The 23,158-nt window shown below is 40.5% G+C and overlaps 1 protein-coding gene across 7 annotated transcripts; it reads right to left on the minus strand.

Annotated features, from left to right (window-relative positions):
- Positions 1–2,019: 2,019 nt before the first annotated feature.
- Positions 2,020–22,926, minus strand: selp (selectin P). 7 transcript variants are annotated; one of them, XM_029121377.2, is made up of 18 exons: positions 22,845–22,926; positions 22,679–22,757; positions 22,317–22,513; positions 21,988–22,180; positions 21,479–21,586; positions 9,881–10,066; positions 9,274–9,459; positions 8,667–8,852; positions 8,025–8,210; positions 7,418–7,603; positions 6,820–7,005; positions 6,178–6,363; positions 5,580–5,765; positions 4,948–5,133; positions 3,533–3,712; positions 3,165–3,350; positions 2,733–2,858; positions 2,020–2,277 (listed from the first exon to the last, which is right to left on the minus strand). In XM_029121377.2, the coding sequence occupies exons 1-18, from the start codon at positions 22,884–22,886 to the stop codon at positions 2,213–2,215; spliced, it is 2,850 nt and encodes a 949-aa protein (XP_028977210.2). In that variant the 5' UTR covers positions 22,887–22,926; the 3' UTR covers positions 2,020–2,212. The 7 variants fall into 7 exon arrangements, with proteins under 7 accessions (XP_028977210.2, XP_028977209.2, XP_034149533.1 ...); XM_029121376.2 differs by having other exon boundaries at positions 3,527–3,712; XM_034293642.1 differs by lacking the exon at positions 8,025–8,210 and having other exon boundaries at positions 3,527–3,712.
- Positions 22,927–23,158: the final 232 nt, after the last annotated feature.

Here is a 23,158-nt window from a genome sequence, read left to right on the forward strand (position 1 = left end):
AATTGTTTGCTCTATACTAATATTTGGAAAGCAAACAGTCAGCTGTCTGCTCTATACACTCACCTAAAGGATTATTAGGAACACCTGTTCAATTTCTCATTAATGCAATTATCTAATCAACCAATCACATGGCAGTTGCTTCAATGCATTTAGGGGTGTGGTCCTGGTCAATACAATCTCCTGAACTCCAAACTGAATGTCAGAATGGGAAAGAAAGGTGATTTAAGCAATTTTGAGCGTGGCATGGTTGTTGGTGCCAGATGGGCCGGTATGAGTATTTCACAATCTGCTCAGTTACTGCGATTTTCACGCACAACCATTTCTAGGGTTTACAAAGAATGGTGTGAAAAGGGAAAAACATCCAGAGGTCAGAGGAGAATGGGCCGACTGATTCAACTGATAGAAGAGCAACTTTGACTGAAATAACCACTTGTTACAACTGAGGTATGCAGCAAAGCATTTGTGAAGCCACAACACGCACAACCTTGAGGCGGATGGGCTACAACAGCAGAAGACCCCACCGGGTACCACTCATCTCCACTACAAATAGGAAAAAGAGGCTACAATTTGCATGAGCTGACCAAAATTGGACAGTTGAAGAATGGAAGAATGTTGCCTGGTCTGATGAGTCTCGATTTCTGTTGAGACATTCAGATGGTAGAGTCAGAATTTGGCGTAAACAGAATAAGAACATAGATCCATCATGCCTTGTTACCACTGTGCAGGCTGGTGGTGGTGGTGTAATGGTGTGTGGGATGTTTTCTTGGCACACTTTAGGCCCCTTAGTGCCAATTGGGCATTGTTTAAATGCCACGGCCTACCTGAGCATTGTTTCTGACCATGTCCATCCCTTTATGACCACCATGTACCCATCCTCTGATGGCTACTTCCAGCAGGATAATGCACCATGTCACAAAGCTCGAATCATTTCAAATTGGTTTCTTGAACATGAAAATGGGTTCACTGTATTGAAATGGCCCACACAGTCACCAGATCTCAACCCAATAGAGCATCTTTGGGATGTGGTGGAACGAGAGCTTCATGCCCTGGATGTGCATCCCACAAATCTCCATCAACTGCAAGATGCAATCCTATCAATATGGGCCAACATTTCTAAAGAATGCTTTCAGCACCTTGTTGAATCAATGCCACGTAGAATTAAGGCAGTTCTGAAGGCGAAAGGGGGTCAAACACAGTATTAGTATGGTGTTCCTAATAATCCTTTAGGTGAGTGTATGTGTGTAGTGCAGTGTGTAGGGCAGTGTGTAGGGCAGTGTGTAGGGCAGTGTGTAGTGCAGTGTGTAGACTATTTCTGTACTGTATGGTTCTGTCTCATGAAAATACAGTGACATATACTTTAAATGCTGCGAATATTGTAATCTGCATAGTTTCGTAGCTTATGAATGGACTTCACCTTTGTCAAGTCCATGAAAACACTGCAAATTAACTATAGAACTAAAAAACTAAAACACAAAACTATAGAAAGTGTATGTGTTTTCAGAGTAACTCTACCTACCATATTCCAGTTTTCAAAACACTGTTGACATCCAAGAAGAAGCAGAAAGGTGACCAATGACCAATGTTTTCATCAGAACGGCACACATGATAATTTCAGTGTATGGGGAGATACAACAACACATGAAATCATATTATCTTTGAAGTGAAATGCAAATAAATGAATGGCAATGTCAATACAAATTATATCCTGTCCTTAATCTCAGCAGAAACTGTCCTCACTCTCCATGGAATGGGACAGCCACTTATCAGAAGGTCATTCAACAGAAACATTTTTTTATCTGGATATTGCTGGCTTGCATTGCATTCATATGGATGCAATGCATGTGGTTGTGGTTGTTTATGGGGTCACATGTGAATGTGGTTGTTTATGGGGTCTGAGAATTGACTGTGAGACTGTCCATTAAAGCTCAAGGGTCATCTTCAAATTTACAGAAATGTGTAATTATGTTAAGCATTTCAGGGTATTGTTAGTTTGAAAAACCTTGGAAAATGTTGAAAATCTATTTTCTGACTGCTCTAGGACTTTTATTAATGACATATTTATCCATATCAATATTATTTTGATATCACAAAGTACAGTTGGATATAACTAACTTGGGCTTTAACATGAAATATATAGAAAAAAACATTAACTCTTATAACTGACCATCTAAATTTACTGTGCAAAACCTTGATGATATAAAGTAAACTATTTTTAAGAAAACTCAAAAGCAGGATTTTCTCTTTCCTCCCAGAATGAGTTGTTCAAGTTGAAGTCACCTGTGGAGGACCAGGAAGCAGTATAATTATGGGTTTGTCATATACCAACTATACATCTATATTACTTCTATAATATTTCAACATTATAAAGGCTTACAGTGTTTCCCAATCCTGGTCCTGGAGTCCCCAAGGGGTGCAATTTTGCCCTAGCACTCACACACTCGATTTTAATGTTGCGTAATCAATGTAACCAAGTTGTCAACAACTCTTTAGTTTGAATCAGGCATGTGAAAACATGCACCCCTTGGGGTCCCAAGGACCAGGAATGGAAAACACTGGCTTACTATTTCTACAGACATAATAAAATCTAGACGTTCTAGACAAAAATAAATGTTTGTGTTTGAACTGCGTCTCGCAAACCATTAACTTCTTCTCCAAGCATGCCTACAATTGTCTGGTGACAAGGTTGCATTTGAAAATACTGTATTGAATTGAATTGAAACAATTTCTCTTACTTTTCTTCTTGAGTTTCTTTGAGATCAGAATCGCCACTCCCACCAGCAGCAGCAGCCCTGCTGCTGAAGCAGCACCTACTGCAGCATACCTCAGCATCCCAGCTCCCACCGACATACCTGCTGACTCTAAAATATAACAACAACCACAGTCCACATTGAGTCAAAATACGCACTTAATAAAAAGACCATGCTGAATACAAAGAAGGTATGGTATAAGAACTAGTATAAACATTTTGGAAATTATACAAGGTCATGGCATTTTTATAATGAAGGAATGCTCTTCTGTCCCATTGAGGTGAAGAGACACAGCAGCTAAAGCAACATTCCCCTGGGGTGCAAGGGCAAAAGTCTCTCACATTGGGCTACTGCAGGGGTTGTCAATGAATCAATGAATCAGTCTTGTGCTATGCATCCCACCCTGGCCCCATTTACCTTTACAGGAGGGAAAGTCTTGGCTCCAGACTCCCGATGCGTTGCAATGCATAGTGGGAGCTCCTGTTAACCAGAATCCTTCACTGCATCCGAGGAGGCACTGTGAGCCATAACTGTTGGATGAATAGGGGTGGCTGCAGTTCATCCAGCCTCTGCGTGGTTCCACCGGAGAGGGACACTCACGTGCTGTAAGAATCCATGTACCACCAAGAGTGACATTATTACTAATGCTGTAACAATGCAGAGTTTATTTACTAAATGTGCACATAAGAATAATCTGTCCCTAACTGTTTAGAAAGTTTCTTTATACATCCAGCAGGTGGGGGTGTGTGTTCAATAAGGTTTGAAGATGTGGGAGTTACCCTCACAGAGGGGTGATCTAATGCTCCACGTGCCCAGGGATGTGCACTCTGTATCAGCCGTTCCATTCAGCAGAAACCCCTGCTCACATGAGAACTGACATTGGGAACTGTAGGAAAACTGTCCATGGGGTCCAGAGCAGTTAACATAGCCATGAGCAGGATTGGTTAAGACGTCGCACTGATCAGCTGGAAAGATACAAAGTAGAGTTGGCTTCTGTGAGATACAGTAACAATCATTATTTTTTACATTTGAATTTCACAAAAAATTATTTGAATTCAACACTGAAACTTCTATCAGGCTCGAGAGAGTCAAAGATTGAAAAGATTGCCTAGCCGTTATGCCTCAATTACACTGCCTGCTCAGCCAGGTGGTATTCACCAGCAATTACAGCTCTGGAAAATAATTATGAGACAACTGCACCTTTTTCTTTCCTATCCAGAAATGTTAGAGAGGAAGGTTTTAAGTGAGGAACAGAAAGGTTAAAACAACCCTATAAATCCAGGACAGTGTTGAGCACCGGTGGACTCAGGGGGGGCAGGGGGGTGATTGCCCCCTCTGGTGCCCCATGCCAGAAACAAACGCAGCAAAAGTGCCCTCTTGGATGCCCCTATGGTAGATTAAACATGATAAAATGCTATCTACAGTATGCAGTTGCAACCCACAGTCTGGCTTTTTTATGGCGGTTTTGGGGGAGTGGATTCTTCTTTGCTGAGCGGCCTTTCAGGTTATCTCGATGTAGGACTCGTTTAACTTTTTCTTTTGTATCTGTTTCTTCCAGCATCACAAGGTCCTGTTATTCTGGGATTGATTTGCACTTTTCGCACCAAAATATGTTAATCTCTAGGAGACAGAACACGTCTCCTTCCCGAGTGGTACGATGTCTGCGTGGTCCCATGGTGTTTATACTTGCGTACTATTGTTTGTACAGATGAATGTGGTACCTTGATGCATTTGGAAATTGCTCCAATGGATGAACCAGACTTGTGGTGGTCTACAATTTCTTTCCTGAGGTCTTGGCTGATTTCTTATGATTTTCTCATGATGTCAAGCAAAGAGGCACTGAGTTTGAAGGTAGGCCTTCAAATACATTCAAGGGTACACCTCCAATGGACTCAAATTATGTCAATTAGTCAACATAGTGTATGCAAACTTCTGACCCACTGGAATTGTGATATAGTGAATTATAGGTGAAATAATCTGTAAACAATTGTTGGAAAAATTACTGCACCATGTAGATATCCTAACGACTTTCCAAAACTATAGTTTGCTAACATGAAATCTGTGGAGTGATCGAGAAATGTGTTTCAATTACTTCAACCTAAGTGTATGTAAACTTCCAACTACAACTGGACAGCTCATTCTCAGTGACATCTCTTATCTACATATTTGATTTGAAGTAATATCTGGCCCCTGGTCTTACCCTGACATGTAGGAAGGGTGTGGCTCCAGTTCCCCATTGAGGAGCAGTGGGTGGAGTTAGTTCCTACTAGAACAAACCCCTCCTCACACTCAACGGTACAGGTGGAACCGTAGCTAAACCTCTCCACAGGGTCCTGGCATTTCATGGAGGCGTGAGGAGGAGCTTTTATAGTGTCACACTGGCTCACTACAAAACACAAAAAACCAATGTAAAAGTGAGATCTACATATTTGTTTTCCACATTCACCAAAATATTTTTTATATCCTAAACAAAGTTGCTAATTACAATAAAACTCCCTCCTTTTATTTAAATGTTCATGTCAGTGTGAATCTACATTAATGAAATGTACAATTTTGGGACCTATCATTTGCAAATGTAAATGTACCACAATTGCCTAGATGTGATTTCATAATGATATACTTACAATAAGCATGGATGCATTCAAGGCAAATAAAAAACTGCCTTAGTATAGAATTTTAACTATTACATGCATATGTTTCTAATTACTCAGCTAACCAAAGATCTTTTAGGCTCTCCATTATAACCACAGGGCTAGAAAGTAAAATAAATACAAAATCCATATTCAGTAGTACAAGTGTATTGAATACATCCGAACTGGCCCCTGGTCTTACCCTGACATGTAGGAAGGCTGTGGCTCCAGTTCCCCATTGAGGAGCAGTGGGTGGAGTTAGTTCCTACTAGAACAAACCCCTCCTCACACTCTACGGTACAGGTGGAACCATAGCTGAACTTCTCCACAGGGTCTTGGCAGCTTATAGACGCATGAGTGGGAGCTATTATAGTGTCGCACTGCATCACTACAAAACACAAACAAACAAGAAATGTAAAAATGAGATCTAGACTTATGTTTTCCACATTTCATAAAAAATATTTTGATATCCAATATAATTTGCTCATCACATTTAAACTGCCTACTATTATTTATGTTACTGAGACTGTCCATTTTATTGAAATTCATACTTTCGTTGCCTTTCATTTAACAAATGGAAGTTTAACATTGTTTTTTAGATGTGTTTTATATTGACATGCTCCAAATGATTTTTTACTATTCTTCTTTGTATAGATTTCCAACTTTTACATGCAGGTGTTTCTTATTCAACAGCTAACCAGCGTTCTTTTAGGTCCTCCATACAAACCCCAGGGTTAGGAAGTAAAATCAATATACAGTAAAAAGGTACTGAATACATCCGAACTGGCCCCTGGTCTTACCCTGACATGTAGGAAGGCTGTGGCTCCAGTTCCCCATTGAGGAGCAGTGGGTGGAGTTAGTTCCTACTAGAACAAACCCCTCCTCACACTCAACGGTACAGGTGGAACCGTAGCTGAACCTCTCCACAGGGTCCTGGCATTTCATGGAGGCGTGAGGAGGAGCTTTTATAGTGTCACACTGGCTCACTACAAAACACAAAAAACCAATGTAAAAGTGAGATCTACATATTTGTTTTCCACATTCACCAAAATATTTTTTATATCCTAAACAAAGTTGCTAATTACAATAAAACTCCCTCCTTTTATTTAAATGTTCATGTCAGTGTGAATCTACATTAATGAAATGTAAAATTTTGTGACCTATCATTTGCAAATGTAAATGTACCACAATTGCCTAGATGTGATTTCATAATGATGTACTTAAAATAAGCATGGATGCATTCAAGGCAAATAAAAAACTGTCTTTTACTGCCTTAGTATAGAATTTTAACTATTACATGCATATGTTTCTAATTACTCAGCTAACCAAAGATCTTTTAGGCTCTCCATTATAACCACAGGGCTAGAAAGTAAAATAAATACAAAATCCATATTCAGTAGTACAAGTGTATTGAATACATCCGAACTGGCCCCTGGTCTTACCCTGACATGTAGGAAGGGTGTGGCTCCAGTTCCCCATTGAGGAGCAGTGGGTGGAGTTAGTTCCTACTAGAACAAACCCCTCCTCACACTCTACGGTACAGGTGGAACCATAGCTGAACTTCTCCACAGGGTCTTGGCAGCTTATAGACGCATGAGTGGGAGCTATTATAGTGTCGCACTGCATCACTACAAAACACAAACAAACAAGAAATGTAAAAATGAGATCTAGACTTATGTTTTCCACATTTCATAAAAAATATTTTGATATCCAATATAATTTGCTCCTCACATTTAAACTGCCTACTATTATTTATGTTACTGAGACTGTCCATTTTATTGAAATTCATACTTTCGTTGCCTTTCATTTTACAAATGGAAGTTTAACATTGTTTTTTAGATGTGTTTTATATTGACATGCTCCAAAAGATTTTTTACTATTCTTCTTTGTATAGATTTCCAACTTTTACATGCAGGTGTTTCTTATTCAACAGCTAACCAGTGTTCTTTTAGGTCCTCCATACAAACCCCAGGGTTGGGAAGTAAAATCAATATACAGTAAAAAGGTACTGAATACATCCGAACTGGCCCCTGGTCTTACCCTGACATGTAGGAAGGCTGTGGCTCCAGTTCCCCACTGAGGAGCAGTGGGTGGAGTTAGTTCCTACTAGAAAAAAACCCTCCTCACACTCTACGGTACAGGTGGAACCATAGCTGAACTTCTCCACAGGGTCTTGGCAGCTTATAGACGCATGAGGGGGAGCTATTATAGTGTCGCACTGCATCACTACAAAACACAAACAAACAAGAAATGTAAAAATGAGATCTAGACTTATGTTTTCCACATTTCATAAAAAATAATTTGATATCCAATATAATTTGCTCATCACATTTAAACTGCCTAATTTTCTTATTATTTATGTTACTGAGACTGTCCATTTTATTGAAATTCATACTTTCGTTGCCTTTCATTTAACAAATGGAAGTTTAACATTCTTTTTTAGATGTGTTTTTATATTGACATGCTCCTACTTTTTTTTTATACTATTCTTCTTTGTATAGATTTCCAACTTTTACATGCAGGTGTTTCTTATTCAACAGCTAACCAGCGTTCTTTTAGGTCCTCCATACAAACCCCAGGGTTAGGAAGTAAAATCAATATACAGTAAAAAGGTACTGAATACATCCGAACTGGCCCCTGGTCTTACCCTGACATGTAGGAAGGCTGTGACTCCAGTTCCCCATTGAGGAGCAGTGGGTGGAGTTAGTTCCTACTAGAACAAACCCCTCCTCACACTCAATGGTACAGGTGGAACCGTAGCTGAACCTCTCCACAGGGTCCTGGCATTTCATGGAGGCGTGAGGAGGAGCTTTTATAGTGTCACACTGGCTCACTACAAAACACAAAAAACCAATGTAAAAGTGAGATCTACATATTTGTTTTCCACATTCACCAAAATATTTTTTATATCCTAAACAAAGTTGCTAATTACAATAAAACTCCCTCCTTTTATTTAAATGTTCATGTCAGTGTGAATCTACATTAATGAAATGTAAAATTTTGTGACCTATCATTTGCAAATGTAAATGTACCACAATTGCCTAGATGTGATTTCATAATGATGTACTTAAAATAAGCATGGATGCATTCAAGGCAAATAAAAAACTGTCTTTTACTGCCTTAATATAGAATTTTAACTATTACATGCATATGTTTCTAATTACTCAGCTAACCAAAGATCTTTTAGGCTCTCCATTATAACCACAGGGCTAGAAAGTAAAATAAATACAAAATCCATATTCAGTAGTACAAGTGTATTGAATACATCCGAACTGGCCCCTGGTCTTACCCTGACATGTAGGAAGGGTGTGGCTCCAGTTCCCCATTGAGGAGCAGTGGGTGGAGTTAGTTCCTACTAGAACAAACCCCTCCTCACACTCTACGGTACAGGTGGAACCATAGCTGAACTTCTCCACAGGGTCTTGGCAGCTTATAGACGCATGAGTGGGAGCTATTATAGTGTCGCACTGCATCACTACAAAACACAAACAAACAAGAAATGTAAAAATGAGATCTAGACTTATGTTTTCCACATTTCATAAAAAATAATTTGATATCCAATATAATTTGCTCATCACATTTAAACTGCCTAATTTTCTTATTATTTATGTTACTGAGACTGTCCATTTTATTGAAATTCATACTTTCGTTGCCTTTCATTTAACAAATGGAAGTTTAACATTCTTTTTTAGATGTGTTTTTATATTGACATGCTCCTACATTTTTTTTTTACTATTCTTCTTTGTATAGATTTCCAACTTTTACATGCAGGTGTTTCTTATTCAACAGCTAACCAGCGTTCTTTTAGGTCCTCCATACAAACCTCAGGGTTAGGAAGTAAAATCAATATACAGTAAAAAGGTACTGAATACATCCGAACTGGCCCCTGGTCTTACCCTGACATGTAGGAAGGCTGTGGCTCCAGTTCCCCACTGAGGAGCAGTGGGTGGAGTTAGTTCCTACTAGAACAAACCCCTCCTCACACTCTACGGTACAGGTGGAACCATAGCTGAACTTCTCCACAGGGTCTTGGCAGCTTATAGACGCATGAGTGGGAGCTATTATAGTGTCGCACTGCATCACTACAAAACACAAACAAACAAGAAATGTAAAAATGAGATCTAGACTTATGTTTTCCACATTTCATAAAAAATAATTTGATATCCAATATAATTTGCTCATCACATTTAAACTGCCTAATTTTCTTATTATTTATGTTACTGAGACTGTCCATTTTATTGAAATTCATACTTTCGTTGCCTTTCATTTTACAAATGGAAGTTTAACATTCTTTTTTAGATGTGTTTTTATATTGACATGCTCCTACATTTTTTTTTTACTATTCTTCTTTGTATAGATTTCCAACTTTTACATGCAGGTGTTTCTTATTCAACAGCTAACCAGCGTTCTTTTAGGTCCTCCATACAAACCTCAGGGTTAGGAAGTAAAATCAATATACAGTAAAAAGGTACTGAATACATCCGAACTGGCCCCTGGTCTTACCCTGACATGTAGGAAGGCTGTGGCTCCAGTTCCCCACTGAGGAGCAGTGGGTGGAGTTAGTTCCTACTAGAAAAAAACCCTCCTCACACTCTACGGTACAGGTGGAACCATAGCTGAACTTCTCCACAGGGTTTTGGCAGCTTATGGACGCATGAGGGGGAGCTATTATAGTGTCGCACTGCATCACTACAAAACACAAGCACAAACAAACAAGAATGGTTAAAGTTAAGACTTTACACAATGCAGGGATTAAATTATATTAAACATGATGTTAACATAACATTATAGATAACATCATTTACATTATGTTTACATTTACACTGGCATATAAAACAAAAGATTGTGTTGGACTAGAATGGATATATGCACATCTTTTTATATGCAGCATAATTTATATAAACTATAATTAGCACCACAAAGTGAAATAATAACTGGATGCCATATACTTAGGTCATATTCTTTGTCCACCTCCATCCTCCTGTTTGATCATTTGACCCAATATACTGACACTGCAGCCCATTTAAACATGCTTCACAAATTGACAGATTATACATTGAGAGTTCCTCTGGGTTCCTGGTGTATTTTCAGTTTAAAAATAGAGCCATTTGGGGGACACATTTTCTGTTTTTCTAAGTGTAACTATGAGAGCTGGCTCAACCTAAATGTCCATGACAACTTTGAACAATTTAACTGTAATTAAAGTTAGGATTTATATCACATTTTGAGGTTAAATCAAGCTGGTAAAATAACCATGACATTTGTCCGTTGTGTTTTTTCTCAACAAGGCTGCTGATAATCATCAAGAGCACTGTACATAGATACAAATATTAGCTCGGAAGCTCAGTTGATAGAGCAGGGCACAATACCAGAACATTGTGTTTCATTCCCAGGACCAGTGAATCAATGTTCAATGTTCTGTATTTTGGTGGGGATAGGATGTCACAGCAAAAGTGACAGTTGGAGAATATTTCACAACTTACACACCACACATATTGCACAACAGTTATGAAAAGAAAAATTGTTACGAGATTGGGGTCAGGTCAGTAGCAATGTTCAATTTACTATGACATTGTGATTTTATTTCACATTTACCTGACTTTGAACAGCTGTCTTATTCCCTTCCTGTTGTGATTGTAAAAAATTAAACATGCATGGGTGAAAGAATTGTTGCTTTTTAAATTAACAAAAGAGACCCTTTAATTTAACTTCTACATTTTGATACAAAATTATTAAGTCGTAAAACTGTACCCAGTTGTACATTGAAGTCCAAAGTGAAAGAGTCTAATGGTTTGAATGTAGAAACTGTTGCTGCAAAATATATTATATCCCAATTATATCCCAACTACAACAGCACTAAGTGGGGCATAGATGTTATGGACCAGATGGCAGCAGGGTTGTATTCGGTAAAGGGAGGGAGTCGCTATGGCCTGGTTGCAGTGTTTTAAGTCTTAGACCTGGCTGGCATCAATGCACATACTTTGTACAAACAGTGCATGAATACAACTATAAGCAGAAGGCAGTTCCAAATTGAGTTGGTTTAGGAGCTGTGTGCGAATCAAATAATGGGCAAGGCTGTCGGTCCAGCGACTTTTGACGGACACTCCTTCCCCATGAAAAGGAGACGTTGTCAAGTTGGCAGATGTGCAGTGAACAAACTTAATGATATCTGCCTAATACTTTGTGATTGTTTGTGGTAAATGCACTCGAATGGTCATTACATTTTGCATTTTATGTGGGCATTGATAATAAAACAAGCAGACCACATTTGTCTTTCATTCATGTGATGCACACATGGGGCTTATGATATTGTGGTTAGGCGAAAAGAGAAATGTAGCCTGAAGACCAAAAATGTATTCTCCTCATTGACACTGAACTGTGGTATTTGGGGGTTCAGATTGTTTACTAGTTTTACTTTAAATGTACCAAAAGTTTGCATTGAGTGTGGATGCGGCATAGTAATTAGTAGGAGGGTGGGGGCAGTAATCCAATTGTTTCACTAACATGTGGCCCGATCGTTTAGAGTTAAATGTGTCTCAATATTCGTAAATATATCTGGAAAATATGTGCGTATATTCATCACAACTCATAAATAAAAATAGGATTTGTAAATGTGAAAAAATATTTTGTCAATACAAATATTATCTGTAAGAATGTAAACATGTTTCACAAATAAATACAATTTGTGAATATGCAAAAACATATTCCACAAAAAAACACAAATCTTTAAAACATTTACGTTGCTTAACATTTAACATTTACAAGTGTTGACTTAGATTTACAAATCTTACGTTTATTTACGGATCTGAATTTAATATTTACAAATTTTTGAGACACATTTTCCTTCAGTCGACAAGTTCACATGTGCGTGGTTTCAGAAGGGCTCGCTTGGTGGGACTTATGGAATATCGGGACTGGAGCTTGGTAGATTGGAGTCTATAGGTAGCTAGGACACGTTTTTCCTGATATTTGAGTTTATTTATTTGTATAACAATATTTGACTGCATCACCAATGGGTAATACATTCACTATTAGTCTAGGTAGTGTTAGTGGTTATACAGTTGTGCTCATAAGTTTGCACTCGCTGGCATCAAATTTAAATATTTTTTTGATCTGTCTGACGCTGTCCCTTGGTTTTTGTCAAGCCCACTCTTTACTTATTTTTAACATCCTCTTACTCTGTTGTTGGTTTTGTAGGGATATTTTCATAAAATTTTATTTCACATTAACCTGATGAAGAGTAGACAGAACATCTCATGTGATCACCTGTATATTAATTGAGTGTTAATTGATAAAACATTTAACCAGGGCTCATATTATTTTCCCAAACAGTTTAATGGTTAAGAGAGAGTGATAAACTATTGTTCCCATGGTCAGTGCAATGAGTGGTTGTTGTTATCTCATATTGAGGACAGAAGGACCTGTAGCTTGTCCTTGACTGTCTTGGCAAAATCTTGGGAGGATGAGTGAGCCCATAGATAAGGAAATCTTTCCATTTCAGAAAATATGCTGAGTCATGATGAGTAGTGGCTGGGGGAGCGAATCCCAGAGGGTTGTGAAAAACATGATGGAAAATTCGAGAAGGATCCATCCAGAAATTAGCATAATGGGAGGACCTAATATCATTGTATAACCATACTGTATAAAAATGTGTGTTTAAGGTTTGGAAGTCGGTTGTTCTGCAGACCAACATGGCTTGGTTGCTCTGCAGATCAGCACGGCTTTATGACGTCAATAAAGTTTACTTTTGGATTCGAAGGCTCCTGAGTCTTTGCATCTTTTATTGTCTGAAGTGAAATCTGAAGTGTTTTCCATGACAGTTTAATTCGATTTCTCTTAACTTCTTATTGTATTACTTTGATTTGATTTTACATAATTTTATTTGTCTTAAGTGTTTTCCATTTTAGTCTCGCCCTCTATATATTATATGTATTATTGTATTATATTATGTATTGTTGCCTTTTATGTATTATTCCTTTAATCATGCATACAGACCCGGTGGCACTTGGGCATTGCCTCCCAGCAAGAATTATTTGCCCCAAAAATATAGTTTGGGTAAGATGCTTCCCTATACTGTACTTCACTAATTACTGTTGGGAATGTAGGCTAGCTCTCTTGCCTTCATCTGCTGTTGGGAATGTTGGCTAGCTCTCTTGCCTTCCTCTGCAAATGTGATCAAAGATGTGATTTAAGTGATGTGATCACTAAGCTACAAAGAATGTGTAACTACTGCAGTTACTAAAGCTTTCAAATTTGATTGACAACTGTGTATTTTGCTAGTATACAGCCTCAGCAAGCCAGACATGCAAAGATTATTTGCTTTCCATCCATTGCGCTTTAGCTACATTATCAGCATTCTATGTTGATAAGTAGGACAAATGTGTCCGTCCATGGCAATCAAAAGCCAGTCCAAAACGTTTGTTCTAGCGTCTGTATGTATACATGTTTTGAGGCAGATGTTAATCCATCTGCCTCGACTGTAAAGCACTTTGGGTCAACTCCTGCTGTTTTTAAATGTGCTATATAAATAAAAGTGACTTGACTTTCCACTAAGTGTAAATTTCTCTCACACAAACACACACAGCTTGTGCGTGCGAACAGTGGTATCTTCTGTTTACAGAACTGTCAACTCGTGGATCTGGGAGAACCGCACTGCTGATGTTATGGTGCATCTAAGTCTCCATAACCAGGACAACGATGACGTTCAGTGACAGACAACTCGCCTGTCATTCTGATTAAATACTTCTCCGCTATGTTTCATGAAACTCTTTTGTTTTTTTGTTTTTTTCGTGTCAATCCGAGCTTTAATCAATCCAAATCGTTAGTTACCAGGAATGTAACTCTGGTTATATGAGTGGAGCGGAGCCCCCTAAAGGGCTTTAACTCCTAGTGGTTTACCCTAGCCGTACTGAAAACTCAATATGCAAGATGTGACAGCCAATCAAGGCAAGCCTGCCCCTACAGATGTCGCTCATTTAATTCCAGACCCAAGGGGGCGGTCCGCGACAAGGCATGCCGCGGTATGCCTCGTTATAACGCGGTATACCGCGGCAAGTTGCAGTGCCGTGCGGCATGGACAAAAACATAAAATAAAAAATAAGAATGGCCACCAGGAGGCATCTGTGAGAACGTCGACACCCGCCTGAAACTGCTGTCTTTCAAGCCTGCGTCTGTACATATATGGCCAGAATAAAACATTAAAATCTGAGGAATATTGTCTACTATAATCCTATTGTTGCGGTGTTTGATTCCATGTTATTGGTCTACACACATTAATCTCTTCCTTTTCGTTAATTGTAATTATTTAAACCAAAGTAATTCCAGTCGAAATTATTTGACTGGAAATATAGTGATTACAATGATTAAATTAACATTTACGTAGGATAATTGCAGACTTTAACCAAGTACATTAGTTATTGCGTCATTGATGCCACTTTTCTGCATGAATATTTCCTTAAAACTGTATCTGTTTTTATCAATATAAACTTTAAAAATAAGAAATTACTTTCCCCACCAGATTTCTTTGAGTACAGTATGCCACAGTACAATATGCCACAGTAGACCCAAGTGAAAATATAATTCAGTTGTTAAAGATAGCGTGTTTACATGAAGGACGTTTAGTTTGTTAAACAGGCAATAGGCTATACACTCACCTAAAGGATTATTAGGAACACCATACTAATACGGTGTTTGACCCCCTTTCGCCTTCAGAACTGCCTTAATTCTACGTGGCATTGATTCAACAAGGTGCTGAAAGCATTCTTTAGAAATGTTGGCCCATATTGATAGGATTGCAGTTGATGGAGATTTGATGGAGATTTGTGGGATTTGTGAGATTTGTGGGATGCACATCCAGGGCATGAAGCTCCCGTTCCACCACATCCCAAAGATGCTCTATTGGGTTGAGATCTGGTGACTGTGGGGGCCATTTCAGTACAGTGAACTAATTTTCATGTTCAAGAAGCCAATTTGAAATTATTCGAGCTTTGTGACATGGTGCATTATCCTGCTGGAAGTAGCCATCAGAGGATGGGTACATGGTGGTCATAAAGGGATGGACATGGTCAGAAACAATGCTCAGGTAGGCCGTGGCATTTAAATGATGCCCAATTGGCACTAAGGGGCTTAAAGTGTGCCAAGAAAACATCCCCCACACCATTACACCACCACCACCAGCCTGCACAGTGGTAACAAGGCATGATGGATCCATGTTCTCATTCTGTTTACGCCAAATTCTGACTCTACCATCTGAATGTCTCAACAGAAATCGAGACTCATCAGACCAGGCAACATTCTTCCAGTCTTCAACTGTCCAATTTTGGTGAGCTCGTGCAAATTGTAGCCTCTTTTTCCTATTTGTCGTGGAGATGAGTGGTACCCGGTGGGGTCTTCTGCTGCTGTAGCCCATCCGCCAAAAGGTTGTGCGTGTTGTGGCTTCACAAACACCATTCTTTGTAAACCCTAGAAATGGTTGTGCGTGAAAATCCCAGTAACTGAGCAGATTGTGAAATACTCAGACCGGCCCATCTGGCACCAACAACCATGCCACACTCAAAATTGCTTAAATCACCTTTCTTTCCCATTCTGACATTCAGTTTGGCGTTCAGGACCACACCTCTAAATGCATTGAAGCAACTGCCATGTGATTGGTTGATTAGATAATTGCATTAATGAGAAATTGAACAGGTGTTCCTAATAATCCTTTAGGTGAGTGTACGTTAAACCCATGTTTCATTAATATTTTCAGAGGTAAATAACAGTAGATTTTTTTCTTAAGTTTCTAATAAAATGGCATTTGAGCAGAACATGTACTTTGTTTATTTACTGTACAATGGCCTAAAGTCAACAAATTACTGTTAATTACTCCACATTAACCCTAAGAGAAAGATGGGTGAGACAAAGCGTCTTTTATAATACTTGTACTCTCACATGCCTAATCAGTTATTAAGTAGGAATACAATGTAAAAAAAATGTAATAAGTCTCTAAACAGTTTTCAGTTTGTGAGTATAGAATTCTGACAATGGAACAATTTAATATATCCATCCATCCATCTTCTTCCGCTTATCCGGGGCCGGGTCGCGGGGCAGCAGTCTAAGCAGGGATGCCCAGACTTCCCTCTCCCCAGACACTTCCTCTAGCTCTTCCGGGGGGGCACCGAGGCGTTCCCAGGCCAGCCGGGAGACATAGTCCCTCCAGCGTGTCCTAGGTCCTCCCCGGGGTCTCCTCCCGGTGGGACGGGACCGGAACACCTTCCCAGGAAGGCGTTCCGGAGGCATCCGAAACAGATGCCCAAGCCACCTCAGCTGACCCCTCTCGATGTGGAGGAGCAGCGGCTCTACTCTGAGCTCCTCCCGGGTGACCGAGCTTCTCACCCTATCTCTAAGGGATCGCCCGGCCACCCTGCGGAGAAAGCTCATTTCGGCCACCTGTATCCGGGATCTTGTCCTTTCGGTCATGACCCAAAGCTCATGACCATAGGTGAGAGTAGGAACGTAGATTGACCGGTAAATCGAGAGCTTCGCCTTGCGGCTCAGCTCTTTCTTCACCACGACAGACCGATACATCGACTGCATTACTGCAGAAGCTGCACCGATCCGTCTGTCAATCTCCCGTTCCATCCTTCCCTCACTTGTGAACAAGACCCCTAGATACTTAAACTCCTCCACTTGAGGCAGGCACTCTCCACCAACCTGAAGTGGGCAAGCCACCCTTTTCCGACTGAGGACCATGGCCTCGGATTTGGAGGTACTGATTTTCATCCCCACCGCTTCACACTCAGCTGCAAACCGTCCGAGTGCATGCTGAAGGTCCTGGTTAGAAGGGGCCAACACGACAACATCATCTGCAAAGAGCAGAGACGAAATTGTGTGGTCCCCAAACCTGACACCCTCCGGCCCCTGGCTGCGCCTAGAAATTCTATCCATAAAAATTACGAACAGAACCGGTGACAAAGGGCAGCCCTGCCGGAGTCCAACATGCACTGGGAACAAGTCTGACTTACTGCCGGCAATGCGGACCAAGCTCCTGCTTCGGTTGTACAGGGACCTGACAGCCCTTAGCAAATGACCCAGGACCCCATATTCCCGAAGCACCCTCCACAAGATGTCGCGAGGGACACAGTCGAATGCCTTCTCCAAATCCACAAAACACATGTGGATTGGTTGGGCAAACTCCCATGAACCCTCCAACACCCCGTAGAGGGTATAGAGCTGGTCCAGTGTTCCACGGCCCGGACGAAAACCACACTGTTCCTCCTGAATCCGAGGTTCTACTATCGGCCGTATTCTCCTCTCCAGAACCCTGGCATAGACTTTCCCGGGGAGGCTGAGAAGTGTGATCCCCCTATAGTTGGAACACACTCTCCGGTCCCCCTTCTTAAAAAGAGGAGATCATTTAATATATGCTATACCTATTTAGGAAAAGTAATCGAAGGTGGGTGTTCAAAATGGTATGTTCCAAATCAATTGCATTGACAAATAAATAAAAGTTTTGTCAAAATTTTAGTATGTTTAAATTAAGTTTAAAATAGTTTTGCAAAGCCACAATGTAGCCTTACTGGACATACAGTATCAAACAAAAGTGAGTGCACCCCTCACACCCCTCACATCACAGAGCTGGTGGATGTTAGAGACCTTGCGCTCCTCCACCATCCGTTTGAGGATGCCCCACAGATGCTCAATAGGGTTTAGGTCTGGAGACATGCTTGGCCAGTCCATCACCTTTACCCTCAGCTTCTTTAGCAAGGCAGTGGTTGTCTTGGAGGTGGTTTTGGGGTCGTTATCATGTTGGAATACGGCCCTGCGGCCCAGTCTCTGAAGGGAGGGATCATGCTCTTCTTCAGTATGCACAGTACATGTTGGCATTCATGGTTCCCCCAATGAACTGTAGCTCCCCAGTGCCTGCAGCACTCATGACTGTAGGCAAGACACACTTGTCTTTGAACTCCTCACTGGTTTACCGACACACACGCTTGACACCATCTGAACCAAATAAGTTTATCTTGGTCTCATTAGACAACAGGACATGGTTCCAGTAATCCATGTCCTTAGTCTGCTTGTCTTCAGCAAACTGTTTGTGGGCTTTCTTGTGCATCATCTTTAGAAGGGGCTTCCTTCTGGGACGACAGCTATACAGACCAATTTGATGCATTGTGTGGCGTATGGTCTGAGCCCTGACAGGCTGACCCCCCACCCCTTCAACCTCTGCAGCAATGATGGCAGCACTCATACGTCTATTTCTGAATATGACGCTGAGCATGTGCACTCAACTTCTTTGGTCGATCATGGCGAGGCCTGTTCTGAGTGGAACCTGTCCTGTTAAACCGCTGTATGGTCTTGGCCACCGTGCTGCAGCTTAGATTCAGGGTCTTGGCAATCTTCTTATAGCCTAGGCCATCTTTATATAGAGCAACAATTCTTTTTTTCAGATCCTCAGAGAGTTCTTTGCCATGATGTGCCATTTTGAACTTCCAGTGACCAGTATGAGGGAGTGTGAGAGCGATGACACCAAATGTAACACACCTGAGACCTTGTAACACTAACGAGTCACATGACACCGGGAGGGAAAATGACTAATTGGGCCCAATTTGGACATTTTTAGCCAGGGGTGTATTCACTTTTGTTGCCAACAGTTTAGACATTAAAGTTATTTTGAGGGGACAGCAAATGTACACTGTTATGCCAGCTGTACATTCACTACTTAATATAGTTGAAAAGTGTCATTTCTTCAGTGTTGTCACATGAAAAGATAAAATCTAATATTTGCAAAAATGTGAGGGGTGTACTCACTTTTGTGAGGTACTGTATGTTTTAAATAGCCATACTGTATAATAGCCTACACTTAAATTGCAATAAAACACAAACTCTTTGATCCAACAAATGTTTTTTATTTGAATTAGTCAGCAGAATGAGCTCTTCATAGTCTTTGTGAGCAAAGCGTGTAGATATAAATGTTGTTGTCTGGCAAGCGAACTGCACGATTCGCTTGCCAAGAGGTTGGTGCAACAGCGAGGTCCGCGCAGCGGCGAAACATCTCTTCATGGTGAGATGTCGAAGCAAAATAAATAAGTATCTGTAGTACTCAGCAAGCGTTTGCTGAATAAAAAGGGAGGGTGTTCTCTGGGCTCATAGGTCATATATAGTGGCAGGATTGACTGTTGCATCTTGCATAATGAGTTTTCAGCACCCACTAACGCGGCCAGGGTAAACCACTAGGAGCTAAAGCCCCTCTAGGGGGCGGAGCTCCACGACATATAACTATTTGCTTGCTGATATGAATCTTGAAGCATGTATTTTTTCCATTATATCTGAGATGTTGATAAAGGTTTTGATTTGAATTAAACATACATTTCAAAGCACACGATTTCGTCTCTGCTCTTTGCAGATGATGTTGTCGTGTTGGCCCCTTCAAACCAGGACCTTCAGTATGCACTGGGATGGTTTGCAGCCAAGTGTGAAGCGGTGGGGATGAGAATCAGTACCTCCAAATCCGAAGCCATGGTCCTCAGTCGGAAAAGGGTGGCTTGCCCACTTCAGGTTGGTGGAGAGTGCCTGCCTCAAGTGGAGGAGTTTAAGTATCTAGGGGTCTTGTTCACGAGTGAGGGAAGGATGGAACGGGAGATTGACAGACGGATCGGTGCAGCTTCTGCAGTAATGCGGTCGATGTATCGGGCTGTCGTGGTGAAGAAAGAGCTGAGCCGCAAGGGGAAGCTCTCGATTTACCGGTCAATCTACGTTCCTACTCTCACCTATGGTCATGAGCTTTGGGTCATGACCAAAAGGACAAGATCCCGGATACAGGTGGCCGAAATGAGCTTTCTCCGCAGGGTGGCCGGGCGATCCCTTAGAGATAGGGTGAGAAGCTCAGTCACCCGGGAGGAGCTCAGAGTAGAGCCGCTGCTCCTCCACATCGAGAGGGGTCAGCTGAGGTGGCTTGGGCATCTGTTTCGGATGCCTCCGGAACGCCTTCCCGGGAAGGTGTTCCGGTCCCGTCCCACCGGGAGGAGACCCCGGGGAAGACCTAGGACACACTGGAGGGACTATGTCTCCCGGCTGGCCTGGGAACGCCTCGGTGTCCCCCCGGAAGAGCTGGAGGAAGTGTCTGGGGAGAGGGAAGTCTGGGCATCTCTGCTTAGACTGCTGCCCCTGCGACCCAGCCCGGGATAAGTGGAAGATGATGGATGGATGGATTTCAAAGCATGAAAAGTTTTTTTTTAAATGTATATTTAATAATTCACTTTTAATAAATGGTCACTCTTGTGTATTTATTGTATTGTGCATACATAAATTGCTCACAATGGACTGTGGAATTTTGGGAAATGAGATTGTTTACAAGTTGATGCCTTTGTCCCACACATAAACAGACTGGACAATATTTATGGAATCGAGATTTGTCTTTAATCCAAAACTGTTCAGAAAAATTGTTTACTAATTTAGTTATTTTAATAGTAAGAATGCTGAGAGACTGATAAGTTTCACATTTTCAAGAATATCTATGAAAAAAAAATGTATACATCCCTTTGGCTAACTGTAGGCTAAATACATGATAGATTTGAACGTAGGTTTATCCACTACGCCACGGCATCACAAGATTCAGCAGTCGCTAGACTCCATTGAGCATTGTGTTAAATAGGCTTACTAGCACCTACTAACACCTACTAATCATATGAATTGATACATTTCTAGCGAGATTGAAGATGAACTATTCCACGCCAGAAACAGTCGCAATATAACCGTACACAGTTTCAGCCAGCAATGTTTTCACCAATACAGAATAATTCCCAATGCATACTTTGCCTTGCCTGCGAGGAGATACGATCTTAGGACCTATAGCTCACAAGTACGCTTCTCTAACCACTACACTATTTAACAAGGGTCTGTTTATTCGTATGTTTGATAAATATTCAGATGAAAATAAATATGGAGACGCAGACCTCAGTTGTTATTGTTTGCCCATTGAAATTTTCCATCTTATCATGAACACCTGCCAAATGGATTTTATATTTTGACTACTTTTCTTTGTATTTGTAGAACTACATCCCTTGTCCTGATCCTTACTTCAGGAAACCATTCAATAGTAAATGTATTAGGAGCTTAACTCACCTTCCTGGCAACGGGGCCCCTTGAAGCCAGGGTAACATTGACAGGCGTAGGACCCTATGTTCTCCAAGCAATCAGCATGGACACTGCAGCTATGCTCTGAGCAAGATGCTGCACACACAGGGCAGTAAACAAATAGGAGACTTAAAGAAGAATTTCAGTATTTTACATAATGGATGGTTCCTCTCCCAGAAAGAAATGTACCAATTGCATGGCCGGACAGGCATATTTGATTTGCTGTTACTTTAATATGATTTGATTGTACACTGAATTAAAAACATGCTCAAACAGCTCTGTCAATTTCATTGATTTGTAGCCAGCAGTGCCGAAAAGTTAAAAACGTTGAAACAATTATTTAGAGAAAACTGAACTATGGATTACCGATTACCTGGCCTTATCGACTGCATCCAGAGTGAGGAACCATCTAATATTCAATTATAAATGGTTAAATTGTCCTTTTTGAAAACACCAAATGTGAGCATGCACTCAAACACATACACATACTGCTCTACCTGTGTAGCAGACGGCTCCCTTTTTCTTTGTGCACTTCTCATCATTCCACTTGGCTTCATCTTTCTGTCTCTTAATGTAGATCTCCACACAGTCCTGGCCATTGCCTCTGTTGTTGGGCTCTCCAGTGGCCCAGTTTTCTTCCTCTTTGGTCAGGGTCTTGTTGGTTCCGATCCAGGTCCATAACCCATTCACCTGATGCATATGAAGCCATAACATTAATGAGATATAAATACATTAACGTTAATAAATCAGTGACAAACCCTTTGGTAGATGGACATCATTTGGCATGATTGACAGGCTGGTAATCATTAAATATAAATAAGCTAACCTTGCGGATGCCGATCCAGTAGTATTGTGGGTGCTTAGGGAGCATGTTGTTGATGTAAACAATCTCCTCCAGGTTCTGGATGGCCAACATGTCAGTGTAATGCTGCTTGCACCAATGGCTAGCTGAATCCCAGTCCATGTTCTGGGTGCTGTAGTGGTAGGTCCAGGCATGTACTCTTCTTCTGTCACCGCATAGGTCTGAGGTAAATAAGGTGACACTTTACAGTTAGATCTTCTCATACCGAATACTGTATTTTTTAACATGGTACTAGAAATTATCTGTTTAACTTGAGTGGATTATTTTATTAGAAAACATGAGGTTTCTGTCTAACAAGTTGGAAACATTAAGTTGTTCAGTCTTACCATGGTTGATTGTGATCAATAAAATCACCAGAAACCTATTATTCAGGTTTGGTCTGAGATAGTTTGACCAATAATTCATCTGAAAAATATGCAATCAAATTAATTGTACAATGAATGCATAATAATTTCCAATAGTACAGAAATAATTATTAAAAAACAGTCTTGCCTCGTACAGATTGCAGAAACTAGAAACGTTTGCTTGTTTCATGTCATCACATCAAATGCGAATAGACTTTGTTAGAGGTGCAATTTCCTTTGCAGAATGAGTCAATAACAGATTTTGCAATATGGAAACCATGGGACTAGAAAGTTCAGACATTTTGGTCAAAAATAAATTGTTGACATGAAGTTGTTCTTTTGGTTGTCAGATGTGAGATATGAAAAGCTAGAAAGCAAACCCATTTTAACTTGATGTTTAAAAGTTGTATCTGTAGATCCATTTGAAGAATACAATATATCTATTTATAGTAGAACCAATAA

This window comes from Esox lucius, chromosome 8 (genome assembly GCF_011004845.1).
Source record: "Esox lucius isolate fEsoLuc1 chromosome 8, fEsoLuc1.pri, whole genome shotgun sequence".
Classification (NCBI taxonomy): Eukaryota; Metazoa; Chordata; class Actinopteri; order Esociformes; family Esocidae; genus Esox; species Esox lucius.

Excerpts from the sequence above, each read along its gene's own strand:
- selp (XM_029121376.2), bottom strand. The coding sequence starts at position 22,886 with ATGAAACAAGCAAACGTTTCTAGTTTCTGCAATCTGTACGAG. Across the intron at positions 8,211-8,666 it reads CACCCTTCCTACATGTCAGG|TGAGCCAGTGTGACACTATA; the intron begins GTAAGACCAGGG and ends TGTGTTTTGTAG. Across the intron at positions 2,859-3,164 it reads AGACTTTCCCTCCTGTAAAG|AGTCAGCAGGTATGTCGGTG; the intron begins GTAAATGGGGCC and ends GTTATATTTTAG.